An 18,269-nucleotide genomic window follows, 5' to 3' on the forward strand; every position below is an offset into this window, starting at 1 on the left:
CTCACAGAAAATGTGTTGGAAATCCTCGTCTAACTAATTAATGATTCCTTTGAAAGAGGCAAATTTCCAGAGTGCCTAAAGATAGCCATTATTATTCCCCTTCATAAGGGTGGTGAAAAATCTAATGCTTGCAACTATAGACCTATTGCCTTACTACCGGTATTTTCAAAAATTATTGAGAGACTCATAAAAACCCGTCTTATGTCCTTTTTCATTGATAATAACATCTTATCCCAAAATCAGTTCGGCTTTTTAACTAATAAATGTACCACTGATGCCTTGTTTTCTGTGCTTCATGAGGTTTACCAAGCACTAAACAATAATTTTTATACTGCCACTGTTTTCTGTGACTATGCCAAAGCTTTTGATTGTGTAAATCACGACATTTTGATTAAAAAACTAAATTTCTATGGGATTCGAGGTATTTCTTTGAATTGGTTCCAATCTTACTTGAATAATAGGAAACAACTAGTTAGAGCAAATGATACTGACTCTAGTCTCAAAAACATTGTATGTGGAGTACCACAAGGTTCAGTATTGGGTCCTCTACTGTTCCTTATCTTTATAAATGACATCACTAACTTAAAAATCGATGGAAAAATTTTCCTTTTTGCTGATGATACCAGTATCACTTGGAGCAACTCAACTATTGCATCTCTTCATGCAACTATAACTTCTGATTTGCTTAGGATAAAAACCTGGTCTGACTCTAATTTACTCTCTTTTAACGTGGATAAGACAGTAGCATTATCCTATAAAAGTGCTCTTCAACCCCTGCTTGTTAATAACAGCCAGATCTCTACCGTTGATTCTGTAAAATTTCTTGGTATTTTTTTAGACAGCAACCTCAAATGGTCCCTTCATATCGATTTGTTAAGTAAGAAACTAGCCTCAGCCTGCTATGCTATAAGATCTGTTTCGAAAGAACTCAATTTAGCATCTTCTAAACTAACATATTTTTCTTTGTTCGAGTCTCATCTTCGATATGTTCTTCCTTTTTGGGATTCTAGTACAGCTGCCCAATTAGATGATATTTTTAAATTACAAAAAAGAGCAATAAGGTATCTGTTTGGCCTCAGAAGAAAAACACATTGCAGAAGTTACTTCAAAGATCACGGCATTTTAACCCTTACCTCTTTATATATTTTAAAAACTGTTTGCTTAATTCGTAAATACATGCATGTCTTTCCAGCAAGGCCTCGTCATGACTACTCCACCAGAAATTCAAATTTTGATGTCTATTTACCGATCCCGTCCTCTGAGTTAGTAAAGAAATCTATATTATATTCCGCAAAAAAACTATACAACCATCTTCCTTTACAACTCAAATCTGCAACATCTTTCCCCAAGTTCCGTAAAATGACAAAAGCTCATCTATCTAAAAGACCATATTATTTAGTAGAAGAGTTTCTTAATGACTAACTAAGAAATTACAGTAATGTACAAGTAACCAAACTTATCTATATTTGGGTATCACATGCAGCAGCTTAAACTTATTAGTTCCTATGTCTATAAATAGTTTACTTTGTTGTATATTCACTTTGCAATTTCTATAAATTGTTGCAATATATCGATTTTGTTTTTTTTTCTTTACTTTATTAACTTATATTTTGTATTTATCTATATTTTTTTATATTGACGATTTATCAAATTTCAGAAAATTGTATTTGTTATTGTTATTGTTAGATATTATTTATTTATTTTTTCTGACTTTAATTAAGCTTTGTCCATATTTGTATTTTCAGTGACAATAAAGCATATTTCTATTCTATTCTATTATATTCTATTCTTATCTCCAAGTAATATAAAAATGCATCTCTGACATATTGTTTTGTTCCTACTTCCTTCATGCCAAAAAATTAATTTATTTTAACCCTTTCAATAAGCTCATTCCGTAGAAATTTAAATATTTTCGATAATCTTTATTGTTTTACAAATATTAGATGCTATTTAAAATAAACAATCAATGATCTCTTATTAGATAAATTTTGCTTAAAATTTGAATTTTATAATTAATAAATAAAACAGAAATAAATTAATTCACTGGTCATTAATAAATATTTTTGTTTATTGACGTACATTTTCTATCTATCTTGAGGAAAGATGACTGGTCCTGGACTGACGTTGGGTGCTCCCGTGGTTCTTGGTGGTATGGGTGGAGAGTAACGTGGATCGCATTTTGTATGAGCTGTGAGCTCATAAGTAGAAGCTTTTTGGATTCTAAAATTAATTTCCGCCGAGTTTAATGTACCCGTTGCTACTCTCTGGAATCTGGATGTTACCATATATATGTCTTCTCCTCCAGCAGGGTTCTTGATCGCCTGAAAACCAAAAATAATTTATTTAAAAAAGTTGTATGTATTTATAAGGTAATAGAGAACACAATAAGTTTTATCAAGGGTGAATATTTAGAACTTTTAAAATATAATTATAAATTGTTTATAAGGCTCTAGCTCATAAACTAAAAACAAAAAAAAAACAAAAAAACAAAAAACAAACATAAAATTAAATTGTGGCTTATTTCCCAATAAGAATAGTGATTTAAAATAAATGGTACTCCGTTAAAAGGTAAATTTTTTTATTGGGGGTGTTTTCGCCGGGGCTGTTTTAGCCGGGGCTGTTTTGACCGGGGCTATTTTGTGTGCGATCTATTTTGTCGGGGCTATTTTGTTTACGGGCGATTTTGTCGAGGCTATTTTGTATCCGGGCTATTTTTAAGGGGCTTTTTTGACGGGGCTGTTTTGACCGGGCCATTTTGACGGATCACGCGCACTCTGAGGTGCAAGATCGGCTCACAGCGAAAAGATTCGCGCGCTAGCTTCTCGATATAAATTTTAATTTATTATGTATATTTTTATTGTTTATATTGTTTATATTGTTTTGTGTCGAAGTGATAGCCAACTAAATATAATATTGTGTGTTTCTATTAAAATTTTACACGCTAACAATCTTAACTACTTAGATATTTTGATATCTAATCCAATATTAATAGCTTAAAGATCAGTCTAGATTATTATGTATTTTTTTTAGTTCAATAAGACTGTAGTTACAATAGAATCTAAACAGCTTTTATGGTAGGGACATAATATACAGGGTGTAACAAAAATACAGGTTATATAAATATATAATAACATAAGTTAAACCACATATTCTGGGACCAAAAATAGTTCGAACGAACCTAACTTACCTTAGTACAAATATGCATATAAAAAAAGTTACAGCCCTTTGAAGTTACAAAATAAAAATCGATTTTTTCGAATATATCAAAAACTCTTCGAGATTTTTTATCGAAAATAGACATGTGGCATTATTATGGCAGGAGTATCTTAAAGAAAAATTATAATGAAATTTGTGCACCCCATAAAAATTTTAAGGGGGTTTTGTTCCCTTAAACCCTCCCAAACTTTTGTGTACGTTCCAATTAAATTATTATTGTGATACCATTAGTTAAATTCAATATTTTTAAAAAAATTTTGGCTTTTGGTATTTTTTCGATAAGGCAGTTTTTATCGAGTAGCGGCTACTTTTTTAATATGTTTACATACAGATTTTATGGGGGTGTTGTTCCTTTAAACCCTCCAAATGGTTGTGTCCGTTCCAATTTAACTATTACTGGGATACCATTAGTTAAACACAGTGTTTTTAAAACTTTTTTGCTTCTTTGTATTTTTTCTATAAGGCACATTTTATCGAGATGTGGCTTCTTTTTTAATATGGTTCAAAATATACCTAAAAATGTAAATCATAAATAAATTTTCCTATTATTGCTAAGTCTCCATCATCGTACTTAACCATATACAAATATGTGGTGGATTTGACAAATATTCAAAATATCTCGATAAAAACTGACTTTTCCAAAAAAGTACTAAGAGGCAAAAAAGTTTTTAAAACAGTGTGTTTAACTAATAGTACTACAATAATAATTAAATTGAAACGTACACAAAAGTTTGGGGGGGGGGGGGGGTTTAAAGGAACAAAACCCCCATAAAATTTTTATGGGGTGTCTAAATTTCACTATAATTTTTTCTTAAGATACTAATGCCATAAGAATGCCACATGTCCATTTTAAATAAAAAATCTCTAATAGTTTTCGATATATTCGAAAAAATCGATTTTCATTTTGTAACTCCAAAGGGCTGTAACTTTTTTTATGTGCAAATTTGTACTAAGGTAAGTTAGGTCCAATCGAACTATTTTTAGTCCCAGAATATGTGATTAAATTTATGACCTGTATTTTCGTTACACCCTGTATATGTAGTGTGAATTACAGATGTACGATGGCCAAAACAGGCCTTAGACTATGTTCGATGGAGTAGAAGAAGAAGAGGAGGAAGGCCAGAATTACAGTGGAAAGATTGAATTAGGAATAATGAGAGATAGCGCCACAAATGAGGAGTAATGGACCAACCGAAGAAGGTGAAGATCACAATGCGGGATGTGGCAGTAGCTGTAGGGCCCCAGTAGGTAGATAGAGATAGCTATAATTGTTGTGTTTTGGTTTTTTATCAAATGTAAAATATCCATCTTAACCCATTCGCTGTTAATCACGCGCCAGCGCGTAATATGGTTACTTCAATCAGGTGCCCAATCACGGGCCAACGACTAAAATGGTTACTTCAGTTAAAAGCCCTTCAACAGTATGGCCCTAAAGCGGGCTACTCACACGCCTGCCGCAGGGGCAATCTAGAGTTTCGGTCCTTAATTGCTTCCTTAAATGTGATGTGTGTAGGCAAGCAGGAGCAATATATTAAATCGTCTCCTAGGCAGGGCGGCAGGGACTCCGAACCTTCCTAGCTCCCTAGATCAGACCCTGCCGCCCTGCCACTTTACACGTGTGTAGTGTGATTGGGCCAATTTGAGTCAGCTCGTACATAACCAACGAAGCGCGTGGTATTGTTTTTTGTGGTAATTAATTTCGAGCATAACAATGGAAAATAAAGAGCATGCAGTTTGGACGCGGGCGATTGAAGTGTATAAAGACCGGCCTCACATGTGGATTAAAAGAAAACAAACAATATTTCAACCGAGGTATTATGAACCGGTTGTTCAAGACAACAAACTTTTGAAATATTTCGCGAATTGGAAAAGAACATTGATTTGCCACATTTAAAAAAAATTTGAAAACATGGGTGTGTCCTACGCCCGGGAGTTAAAGAAGGTAAGTACTTATGTAACCTGAACAGTAAAATAAAAAAACATCCAGAAATGTATGTAGTAAGCTTCCTAGATTTAGTCCTGTCGCCAGGGGGGGTACAACGGCCTTCTTAATTCAGATGGATTTACCCAAGTTTTTTTTATGTATTTTGGCCCGTAGAATACGAATTTTTTGGGTAACAGTTGATCCGGATGTCGATAAGATTGTTATAAACAAAGAAGTTGAGGAATTACATGACAGCGATTTCTCGCAAAACAAAACATTTTTTTGTATTTTTTGGGTCATTTTAACCAAAAAATGTTCCTACAAGTTTTTTCGTAAGATGCATAGTTTTCGAGATAAACGCGGCTGAACTTTCAAAAAATCGAAAAATTACAATTTTTGAACCCGAATAGCCTTTGAATAAAAAATAAAATAGCAATTCTGCTTACCAGCTTTAAAAGTTTGAGTCAAATTATATCCGTTTTGAATATTTGCATTGCTACAAATTTATTTTTTGATTGTTAAAAAAAGCTATAAACACATAGTGTTTCCCGTGCCTAATACATGCGTTTTAATGCATGCTACGTAGAAATAGCCCCGCTTGCACTCTTTTCTCCTCTACCTACTCGTTTGATTTTAAATGAGAAATCATTGAAAACATCACTCAAGCACTAGCTGTTTATAGCTTTGTTTTAACAATAAAATAATAAATTTTTAGCAATACAAATAATTAAAACCGATATAATTTGACTTGAACTTTCAAATGCGGTAAGCAGAATTGCTATTTTATTTTTTAATCAAAAGTTATTCGGGTTCAAAAATTGCAATTTTTCGATTTTTTGAAAGTTCAACCCCGTTTATCTCGAAAACTATGCATCCTACGAAAAAAAATGTAGGAACATTTTTTGGTTAGAATGGCCCAAAAAATACAAAAAAATGTTTTGTTTTGCGAGAAATCGCTGTTATGTGATTCCTCAACTTCTTGGTTTATAACAATCTTATCGACATCCGGATCAACTGTTACCCAAAAAATTCGTGTTCTACAAGTCAAAATACATAAAAAAAACTTGGGTAAGTCCATCTGAATACAGGAGGCCGTTGTACCCCCCCTGGCGACAGGACTAATTGTCCCATCAACCGTGCGTCCAAGGTTGTCCCTGCGACAGGCGTGTGAGTAGCCCGCTTTAGCCGAGTTCCATTATCTTCGATAGGCAGCGACTGGGTTAATATATTTCTTCTACCAAATAAATTCTTAACAGTCCAACAATAATCAAAAATCATTCTTACCTTTATACCACTAACAAATTGCAACGTTTTTTGATTGCTCGCTACGATATCTGAATAGTTGCCCGGTATGCCGTACTCTCCTCTAGTGACAAAGCAGGCAACTTCAATATCTTTCATTAAACCAAAAAACTGTACTCCGTTCCTGTCAATTGCTTCTGCAGCACTTTGTGTTTTTCTTGTTCCAGCATAAGTCTAAAACAAAACGAGATATACAGGGTGGTTCATCTTATTCGCCTCGGTCTCTGTACGGAAAACCACTTGATATTTTAAAAAAATTTCTTCAGAGAAATATACAGGGCCTTTAATACTACAACCTAAAAATAATGTGAATTATACAGGGTGTTCCAAAAAAGAGTGGTATATCAAAGTTATATTTTTTCTTGTGGAATGCCCTATATCTGATGACGTTATTGAATTGACCTTAAAAAATAAGCTATACTTTCATAAGAGTTCCCTATACCTAAATACAGGGTGTTTTGATTTATTTCGATTTTTATAAAAATGTAAGGTTTTAGAAAAAAAATAAATATCTACCAATCTAAGAAGCAGTAACAAATTCTTTCTTGGATCTTAATAATAGACTATTTAGCATACTTAAACAGATGCTTATTGCAACAAAATTTCTTACAGGGTGGTAAAAATATGAGATTGTTCTATTAACAAATTCAAGCTGTAATAACTTACTTATTTTAAATAGAACACCCCATATCTTACTAGTCTATCGCGTAGAAAATTTGCTTAGCTTTCAATTTGTATTAGGGTGACCTATACCTATCTTTTTACAGGGTGGTCAAAATATTAGATTGTTCTATTAACAAATTCAAGCTGTAATAACTTACTTATTTTAAATAGAACACCCTGTAGCTTACTAGTCTATCGAGTAGAAAATTTACTTAGCTTTCAATTCTTGTTAGGGTTTCCTATACCTATCTCCCTTCATTTTTTAAATATTTAAAGATATCCTAATTTGTAAGCTTTAAAAATTAGAATTACATAAGTACCTATGTCGTGTTTATGTACAACACATCACCAACACCGGCAATATACTTAGACAAGATACTGTCATTATTAATAAAATTTTCATTGTTATCATGTAATCACACAGAGTGTTGTATTATTTTAGTTGATTTTGGCCTACATGTGAAATTGAATAATATGTTTATTTTAAACTGCATACCCTATATTAGATGCCGTATTCTGGAAGATATTTAAATTATATTTCATTCCATATAAGTATTTTCCATATCTTAACCCAACGGTTATTAAGTAAATTTAAGAACGCCACTTTTTGTTTGAATCTTTAAATCGCAATTACAAACAATTAAATGCAATGGCTACTTTGACGAAAACGAGCCTATTGTACAAAAATATGTAAAAATGGGTATTTACAGAATAACATGTGTATTGAGAATGTTAACATGGAATTGAAGAGATTTTAAATATCTTCCATTATAAAGAATAGAATATCGGGTATGTCATTTAAAATAAGAACACTCTGTGTGATTAAATGATAAAAATGCGAATTTTATTAATGAAACTATCTTGACTAAGATATTTAAGTATATTGCCGGTGTTGGTGATGTGTTGTACATAATAACGACATAGGTACTTAATTCTAATTTTGAAAGCTTACAAATTAGGAAATCTTTAAATATTTAAAAAATAAAGCTAGATAGGTATAGGAAACCCTAATAAGAATTGAAAGCTAAGTAAATTTTCTACTCGATAGACTAGTAGGATACAGGGTGTTCTATTTAAAATAAGTAAGTTATTACAGCTTGAATTTGTTAATAGAACAATCTAATATTTTGACCACCCTGTAAAAAGATAGGTATAGGAAACCCTAATACAAATTGAAAGCTAAGCAAATTTTCTATGCGATAGACTAGTAAGATACAGGGTGTTCCATTTAAAATAAGTAAGTTATTACAGCTTGAATTTGTTAATAGAACAATCTCATATTTTGACCACCCTGTAAGAAATTTTGTTGCAATAAGCATATGTTTAAGTATGCTAAATAGTCTATTATTAAAATCCAAGAAAGAATTTGTTACTGCTTCTTATATTCGTAGATATTTATTTTTTTCTAAAACCTTACATTTTTATAAAAATCGAAATAAATCAAAACACCCTGTATTTAGGTATAGGGAACCCTTATGAAAGTATAGCTTATTTTTTAAGGTCAATTCAATAATGTCATCAGATATAGGGCATACCATAAGAAAAAATATAACTTTGATATACCACTCTTTTTTGGAACACCCTGTATAATTCACATTATTTTTAGGTTGTAGTATTAAAGGCCCTGTATATTCCTGTGAAGAAATTTTTTTAAAATATCAAGTGGTTTTCCGTACAGAGACCGAGGCGAATAAGATGAACCACCCTGTATACATTATTTGATATCATTTAGTTTTAGGCTAAACAAAAAAAGACTACAAACAATTGTGATTAAAGCACAATTTCACAAAAAATCCAGGGCGGTTAGGGATAGTTTATTTCTTCTCTTTTCCTCTCTTATATTTTTATAGGCCAACAAATTTATTGTTTTTATTATTTACTTTAACGTAAGATTACTTAATTTTTTTGTATTTATAATGTTTTATTTATTTACATTGAATATTAATTTGTTGTGTTGTATAATCCACTTCTGCAATAATTATGGAATACGGCCGGTTTGCGCTCGCCCGTTTTGCGCTCTTACCTGAAATCGACCGGTTTGCGCTTTGCAATTTTCATAATAGAAATATCTAACTACTATAGTTTCCTTAATCGGCCGATTTGCGCTCTCTTGCAATATAATTTTAATTTCATTCTACAATAATAGTCTGGTGAACCTACCTGACTCAAAATTAGTCCCCTTCCTTGCCGATACAGTAAAGCCACAACATTTCCCAGTATTTTTTAATACCCCGTGTGAATATAAAAAGGCGAAAATTTTCTCCCTATCTGCTTCCATAACAATACCATCCAAGAACGTTATATTTCACACGCGGTACACGACGCCATTTTCTTGGCTTCAGTTGGAATCACTAAGACACACGACTGAAAGTTGAGTCAGAAAGAACTTAGAAAGCCCTTCTAAGAAGGGAAGGAGGAAGACCCAACCCTTCGGTCCTGACTTAACATTCGGGTATTTCCGGCTTGTTTTTTGTGTTTCCACCCGTGAAAGTTGAGTCAGAAAGAACTTAAAAAGCCCTTCTAAGAAGGGAAGGAGGAAGACCCAACCCTTCGGTTCTAACTTAACTTGCGGGTATTTCCGGCTTTTTTTTGTGTTTCCACCTTCCAATTGCTGTGCACATCATCTAGACTATATCCATTTTTTTATAGTTTTATGATTTTGTAAAACTAATTTTACTAGCTTAACCGTTACCTGATCGTTATGGTAGAATAAAATTAAACGTCGATTACAAGAGAGCGCAAAACGGTCGATATAAGAAAATAATTAGCTATACATCTCCATTAAGAAAGTGTTAGAGCGCAAACCGGCCGATTTCAGGTAAGGGCGAAAAACGGTCTAGCGCATATCGGCCGACACCATAATTTTGTGATATATTTGATTTAAAATGAATTCAGATTTTTTTTTTGTAACTTGGCAATATGTCAACTTAGAACTCTAACGTAGATAATGACGTGCAACTGTATTTATACTCTACCAACCATAGTTTTGTTAACTCCAGGTATTTTCTTTAGACGTATATTGTTTATATGAATTTTTTTATTTTATTTATTTATTTATTATTTATACATATGACCTGGCCTCTAGTGACTAATCCAGGTCGTTTTTTCCTGATGGGATTACAGATATCTTTTTTTTATTTTTTTACATTTTTTACTCAACTATTAAATCTATTTTTACAATTAACAATTTGCCATCATCTATTAATTACGTTTAACAAACAAATTTAAATAAACAATTTAAAATATTTTTGGTACTATCAACTCCCTTCTAAGTGATAAAGACAGTCCCTCTATTTTCAGAAGAGAGTTGGTAGTTTTTTTTTTAATTTCATGAATTATGTATTGAATTAATATTTTTATTTATTTATTTTATATTGAATTATTATTATAATTGTAAATATCTATTTTTGAATTTATATTTTATTTTATTTATTTTAACTTTATCTTACTCAACTTCATCAGGGTTGGATTATTGGTTGTCTTCTTCTATTATTATAGATTTCTTGTTGCTCTTTAGATATTATTTGTGTGATAGTGTTTAATATTTCAAAATATTCTTCATTTTGTAATATATCTCTTATTTCAATTCTTTCTAATCTTCTTCTCATTTCTCTATGTTCTTCATTTTCTATAGTATTTTCACAATGTAACACTATATGTTCTGGTGTACCTAGTTCTCCACATTCACAATATGCATCATCTTTTAAGTTAAATCTTTCCAAATATGTTGGGTACGGTCCATGTCCTGTTAAAAAGTGTATTAAACCTTGTTTTGGATTAAAATAATTTGGAATGTTTTCTAATATTGGTATAAAATTGTATAAACGTCTAGATTTTGTTGAATTTTCCCATTCATTTTGTCTTTTTCTATTTATTATTTCTTTTAATTCTCTTTTATTTCTTATATCTAATCCTATTATTTGTATTATTTTTTTCATATTTTTCTTTTTTTAGCCAATAATTACATGCTCTTTTTTGTGTTTCTAAATGCATTGGCATTACTCCAGTTAAAACTGTGACTGCCTGTGTTGCAGTTGTTCCAAATGCTCCCGTCATTCTTACAAGAAATCCTCTCTGAGCTCTATTTAATTTTTCTGCATTTTTTTTTATTTATTAATCTATGTGCCCATATACTTGAACCGTACCCTACAATTGATGCAAGTATTGTACTTAGGTATATTCTCATCTGTCGGAACGAAATTCTATACTCCTTCTGTGCTAGACTAGCAATGCTATGCATGATCTTTGTTGTCTTTTCACAGACACAATTCATGTGTTTTGTAAATAATTTTTGTTCGTCTATTATAATACCTAAATATCTTGTTTCCATTTTTCTTTTTATTGTTTTCCCTCTAATTTTTATAATTGGATCTCTTTCTAAATTTCCTTTTATTAAACTATATGTTGTTTTTGAATCTGATATTGTTAATTTTACTTGATTTATCCAATCATTTACTCTTATTATTACTTCATTTGATTTATTTTCTAATTCTCTTCTTGAGTTTGCATCTATGATCAACAACAAATCATCTGCATATGCTATGCTTCCAAGCACTTCAGGATCTATAGTCAATTGTTCCAACAGTTCCTCTAGCATTACATCCCAGAACATAGGTCCACAAACTGATCCTTGTGGACATCCTTTTGTGATATGTTTTGTCTTTTTTCCTGTTGGACAGCTTAGGCTTGCATATCGGTCTTGACAGTAGTTTCTGAGAAGACCGATATGCAAGCCTAAGTATATTGTATATATTGTTTATATGAATATACTCTTTGAAGATATTAATTTTATTATTTTGAAAAATGCATTTTTTTGATTTAGTTTCTGTATTTTTTTATTTCATTCTTTTAGCCAAATAAACGATCGGGAAAAATACGGCAATACCGTGTAATTTTCTGGATCAACTCCGAATTGCATGAAAATTTGGATTTAGGTTCTACTTATCGTCCATTTCAAAGTTGAAATTATGACGTTGGTTGCTTTTATGGATAAAGTTCGGAAATGGATAAATTGACTAATTTTAAGCAACTTTCGGTCAATAGATTTTTTTAAGTAAGTCAATACTTTTCGAGTTACATATTTGCGATTGAAAATGTTTATTTTTCGACCAAAAAACCACGTGTTCAGACGGTTTTTTCAAAAATAACTCAAAAACTAAGTATTTTATGGAAAAAAATATTCTTAGAAAAAATGGAGCATATAAAAAAAACTAAAAAATTCAAATTCTAAATCGGATATGTCAACGTGAAATAATAACCAAAAAATGAAGCCCTTTTCGGGAAAACTCCATAAAACTTTTTTAAAGTGTATAAGAAAATATTTATTTTTGTTTTTTATAAGAGCTTCTAGCATTAAAGTTAAACGAGTTACGCTCAAAAGAACGTTGGTCTCTTTTTGTTGCTAAAAAAAAATCGTGAAAATCTCTCCTATTTAGCACCCGAAATGAAATTAATCGTTATCGTTTTATAATAAATTTATTTTACTTATATATTTTGTAAATGATTTGTAAGTTTCACCCGTTTAAAGTGCTTATTTTTGAAAGGGTTTGAACGAGTCACTAGTCACGAGTGTACGCAATTTTTGAACAGCTATATCTTAACAAATTTTTGTCTTACATAAAAACAAAATGAAACTAGCATGCTTATAAAACAAACTTACAGTTTTTTACTCTTTGGCATTTTTCATATAATACTTTTTTAAGTTATTTTGAGAAAAATGCATTTTTCCTCAATTTTTGAGAAAAAAATTTTCTACTAAAAAACCAATTTTTTTCAAAAATAAGCACTTCGAACCGGTGGAACTTACAGATTGTATAAACAATACTCATTCATATGAAAAAGATTTTCACGATTTTTTTACCAAAAAAGAAGGGTTAAATTTATTTTGAGAGTAACTCGTTTATTCTTTATACTAGAAAGTTTTATAAAATATAAAATAAGGCTTCTTTTAAACACGTTAAAGAAATTTAATAAGTTTTTCCCGAAATTTGCTTAATTTTAGGGTTAGTTCGCGTTGAAATATTCGATTTGGAATTTGACGAATAAGAACGTAAATTTAATGAGCTACAACTTTGCTCTTACTGCATTTATAGACTTCATTGGTACACCATTTTATTCGTTTTTTTATAAGCTACATTTTCATTAGGAATATTTTCTTTTTTGATAAAATATTGATATGATAAAACGTGTTTTTTTGGTCGAAAAAAAAAACATTTTCAATCGAAAATAATTCAAAAAGTATTGACTTCTTTGAAAAAAGTCTATGGAACAAAAGTTACTTATTTTAAACGCGGGTTTTTTCACCCCCCGTGAAGAGGTGATTGTCACCTTCCAAGTAAAAGCAACCAACGGCAAAAGTTCAACTCCGAAGTGGAAGGTAAGTAGAACCTAAATACTACGGTGGTTCGAAATTTTTTTTATTTCAGATCGCTATAATGCGCAAAAGTTTCCGTTGGTATAGACTTGAAAAAAGCACTAATTATTATTTTTTTATTAATTTTTCTTCCGGTCGCGCAATGGCATCGAAGTTAGCAAAAATTGTGAAAAACATTAATTTTTCATATAGTTTTTTAACAGGCCAGATGGTTTTAATTGCGTTCCTATACCATGAATTAACTACTAAAAGTATGTAAAATCAATATAAATGCACCTATTATACATTTGTTTCATATCTTCCGGTCGGTAGTTTTTGAAAATTTCAAAGTTGGACTGTTTGGTACGATTTAATCAAACGACTTGTGCCATTCCACCACCTTTTCCAACACTTAGATGAAAATACAACAGGCCCAATAGGATATTCCGGACCAATTGGAAAGGCCCTACCTAATTGTGAAATACTACCACTTATTGATTTTAATCCTATTGATTGTGAGATTCCAAAAGTTGACAAACGTATTCTTAGCAAGCACCAATAATTGTACTTGCTTGAGATGTCAGAAGTCATCAAGTCAGGACATTGTTCAGAAGACTTTGTAGTGAGTACGTGATCCTATCCCAACGTCATATTCAAGATGGCTTACTACTGCAAACTGGATTTTGCGTTTCTACATCAGTGTGTCCTACCCTTCTGAAAATCTGAGAGAGATTGTCACATTTATTCTCAAATGTTATAATATGCCTATGTGGTTTGCCACAAAAATAAACCACAAATTCACAGATTTAATGAGCCTAGACATGATTACAAAATCATTGAATATTCAAAGTACTTACCAGAAGAGCTTATTTAAGTTGTTGATCCCGTTTTACAACGGAATGCTTACTTTGCCCATCCCGAAAATTCACTTTTGGCTATGGTAACTGATGACAGAAATCATAGCCGAGAGCTGGGCTTTAGGCGTATCATGAAGGAAAAGCAAGCAATATCTGAAAGTGACTCTATCAGAACCTTTAAACCACCAAACTTAAACTTTGAAGATAAATAGTATTACGAAATTATCAAATGGAACACCATTACACTGACTCTCCTCTACTGCTAAGAACATTGACTAATGAAGAGATAAAACAGTATGTGAGCGATGACTTCAAGCCTGTTATGAGTATAGATACTTTGCCATGCCATACACAGGCAGTTGAAAGATGCGTTAAGCTAGTGACCGTAGCTTCAAGTAAAGTGTGTGGACACAGTTCCAGAGACGGCTATATTAGAACCACATTATTGCACCGCTCAGCGATGCTAACGATTAAAATGAACAACAACTGGTAGTCTTTCACAATCATTTAGGGCCTTTCCAATCGGTCCGGATATCTTATAATGCCTGTTGTATTTCCATGTACGTGTTGGAAAAGGTGGCGGAATGGCAGTTCGTTGTAATGGAGAAGACAAATACTCAATTGTAGAGGTCTTCCCACATGTATCTCTATTTGTTGCTGCGCAAGCTTCGCTGGCATTCGTCACTTTCGCCTCGCCTCTCGGTAGTCTCCTGTTTTTGACGAAGCTGCGCGACCTAATTCCACTTGAATATCAAAATGTATCTTAGATACTTGGATTTTAAATATATTATTGTAATTGAATTAATCTATAGTATCTCTAGAAGTCGTATGATTAAATTGTACTAAACAGTCAAACTTTGAAATTTTGCAAAAACTACTAATTTTACTCATTTTGTATTACGTTGCGCGACCGGAAGGTATGAAACAAATGTATAAAAGTACATTTATATAGATTTTACATAATTTTAGTAGTTAGTTCATGGTATAGGAACGCAATTAAAACCATCTGGCCTGTTTAAAAAAATTTTGAAAAATTAAGGTTTTTCACAATTTTTGCTAACTTTGATGGCATTGCGCGACCGGAAGACAAATTAATAAAAAAATAATAATTAGTGCTTTTTCAAGTCTATACCAATGGCAACTTTTGCGCACTATAGCGATCTGAAATAAGAAAAAAAGTTTTTTTCGAACCACCCTACTAATAGTCCTGTCGCCAGGGGGGGTACAACGGCCTCCTTAATTCAGATGGACTTACCCAAGTTTTTTTGATATATTTTGACCGGCAGAATACGAATTTTTTGGGTAACAGTTGATCCGGATGTCGATAAGATTGTTATAGACAAAGAACTTGAGGACTTACATAACAGTGATTTCTCGCAAAACAAAACATCTTTTTGTATTTTTTGGATCATTCTAGGCAAAAAATGTTCTGACAAGTTTTTTCGTAGGATGCATAGTTATCGAGATAACCGCGGTTGAACTTTCAAAAAATCGAAAAATTGCAATTTTTGAACCCGAATAACTTTTGATTAAAAAATAAAGTAGCAATAATTCTGCTTACCGCATTTGAAAGTTTAAGTCAAATTATATCGGTTTTGATTATTTGCATTGCTAAAAATTTATTATTTTATTGTTAAACAAAGTTATAAACACCTAGTGCGTGAGTGATGTTTTCACTGATTTCTCATTTAAAATCGAACGAGTAGGTAGAGTAGCTACAAGTGCAAGCGAGGCAATTTCTACGTAGCATGCGTTAAAACGCATGTATTAGGCACGGGAAACACTATGTGTTTAAAGATTTCTTTAACAATAAAAAAATGAATTTTTAGCAATGCAAAGAATCAAAACCGATATAATTTGACTTAAACATTCAAATGCGGTAAGCAGAATTGCTACTTTATTTTTTAATCAAAAGTTATTCGGGTTCAAAAATTGCAATTTTTCGATTTTTTGAAAGTTCAACCGCGGTTATCTCGAAAACTATGCATTCTACGAAAAAACTTGTAGGAATATTTTTTGCTTAAAATGACCCAAAAAATACAAAAAGATGTTTTGTTTTGCGAGAAATCGCTGTTATGTAATTCCTCAAGTTCTTTGTCTATAACAATCTTATCGACATCCGGATCAACTGTTACCCAAAAAATTCGTATTCTACGAGTCAAAATATATAAAAAAAACTTAAGTAAGTTCATCTGAATTAAGGAGGCCCTTGTACCCCCCTGGCGACAGGACTATAAATACTTACAAATTTTCATGCAATTCGGAGTTGACCTTGAAAATTACACTTCAAAGCTGTCATTTATTGGGCTATTTATTTAAAATCCTTATTTGTGGTTTTTTATTCTATTGGCGATTCGGATTAAGATCGCAGCGCCAATGTGGTATCAAATTGAACCGAGCTAAGGGCCGTTGTGAAGTTAGTCGTATATTGATGACAGTTGAGGTTATGGTTTCATCAATGATTTTTCATTGTTTATTGTTTATCCTCGTATTCTATTTTGGATTCACTTGGATTTCGTTTGCTGTTTTTTTGAACTTTATAAACTTTACCACAATGCAAAGTGATTCTTTAAGGAAATTATTATTGGAAACTCCAGATGTTGGAGAAAGGTAGGCGAAACAATTTTTATTTACTGTTAATTTTTCCCTGTTATCAATAATGATGAATTCTGCAAGCCATGATATTATTTCTTTTGTTTTAGATATTTATTGAAGCTGAAAATAATTGGAGATTTAGATCCATATACAATTCAGTCAGAATTGGATTTTACAGTAAAGTGCATTCCACCAAATTACTATTATAGATATTTATACATATCTGGTGGAGGCTCACAGTTACTACTCTAAGCAGCAGATGAAAGCATACAAAAGCCTTCAGGCACATAAATAATTTACAGCTGGTTTTGTTTTGAAAGCTGGAGTAAAAATTCTTAATGATTTCTATATTATTGTTCAAAAGGTATGCCTTTATTTTATTTATTCACCATTAAGAAATATATAGGTAACAGTATTAGTGTCTTTTGGATAAATTGGTTCTAAATATTAGATTTATTTACGTTCATACAGTAAAACATCCGTTAACCGAACCATTTTAACCGAAACATTGTTTAACCGAAACGTCCATATAAGTAATAAACATAGCTGCAAAACATAATTGTCAAAAGAACAGAAATTTTTTTTAAAAACATTTCAAACATGTTCATTTTCCTTAATTTTATTGTTGTGTTCTATTTTACAATAAAGAAAACATTAAGAATTCACCTCATAGTATGTTTTAATACCAACTTTGACCAAGAACTATGTAATTTGATACAAGAAGAATACAAAAAGCAATGTTATTTTTAACCAAAATTCTTGTTATCCGAAACGCACTTCCCCCCAATTATTTCGGTTAACGGAGGTTTTACTGTATATCTGTATGAAACAATATTAAATACTCATTAAACAATATACAAATGTTAGTGATATGTTTATCTATAAAATATTCCATTTTAGCATCCTATCTTTTAAAATTGGAGGTACATAGTATTCGCATTAGTCATATTTAGAAAAATAGTTTTTTGTGTCTCCTGTACAATTTGGATAAATGGAGTTACACAGTTTACAGATTAGGTTGACGACATGTACTGGCTATGATAGAAAAGATAATCATAAACAGTCATGATTGTTTGTTCTAAAATTATATTATATGAATGTCTGATTTTAAATAAAATATGTTTAATCATTCTAAAGAACGCAAATACTGAAATAAAAATAAATTTTTGTAGGTGAAACATGCCAAAAAGCTAAAATATTTTTTTTAGATGAAGGGTTCCCAAAAAGCTATTGCTAAATCACTAAATGTTTGGGTGGGGTGATAGCCAGTTATGATGACATAGCAAATGCACATTGTAAGTGTATGGCCGGTAATAGTGAAGTTTGCAGCCGAGTATGCCCAAAGCAAGATAGAAGAAGA

The 18,269-nt window shown here is 31.6% G+C and overlaps 1 protein-coding gene across 4 annotated transcripts in view; it reads right to left on the reverse strand.

The window, feature by feature from the left end:
* Window positions 1–2,047: 2,047 nt before the first annotated feature.
* The window catches only part of LOC114335683 (major royal jelly protein 2), a 267,509-nt gene continuing 251,287 nt past the window's right edge, over window positions 2,048–18,269 (reverse strand). For 3 of the 4 annotated variants that reach the window (XM_050655703.1, XM_050655702.1, XM_050655701.1), the window contains exons 8-9: window positions 6,425–6,616; window positions 2,048–2,321 (exon numbers count right to left, since the gene is read on the reverse strand). In XM_050655703.1, coding sequence (XP_050511660.1) covers window positions 2,085–2,321; window positions 6,425–6,616 — 429 coding nt within the window. In that variant the 3' untranslated portion in view covers window positions 2,048–2,084. The remainder of the gene's footprint in view (window positions 2,322–6,424; window positions 6,617–18,269) is intronic. The other variant, XM_050655700.1, reaches the window with a different exon arrangement.

This window comes from Diabrotica virgifera, chromosome 7 (assembly GCF_917563875.1).
Source record: "Diabrotica virgifera virgifera chromosome 7, PGI_DIABVI_V3a".
NCBI classification, from domain to species: Eukaryota; Metazoa; Arthropoda; class Insecta; order Coleoptera; family Chrysomelidae; genus Diabrotica; species Diabrotica virgifera.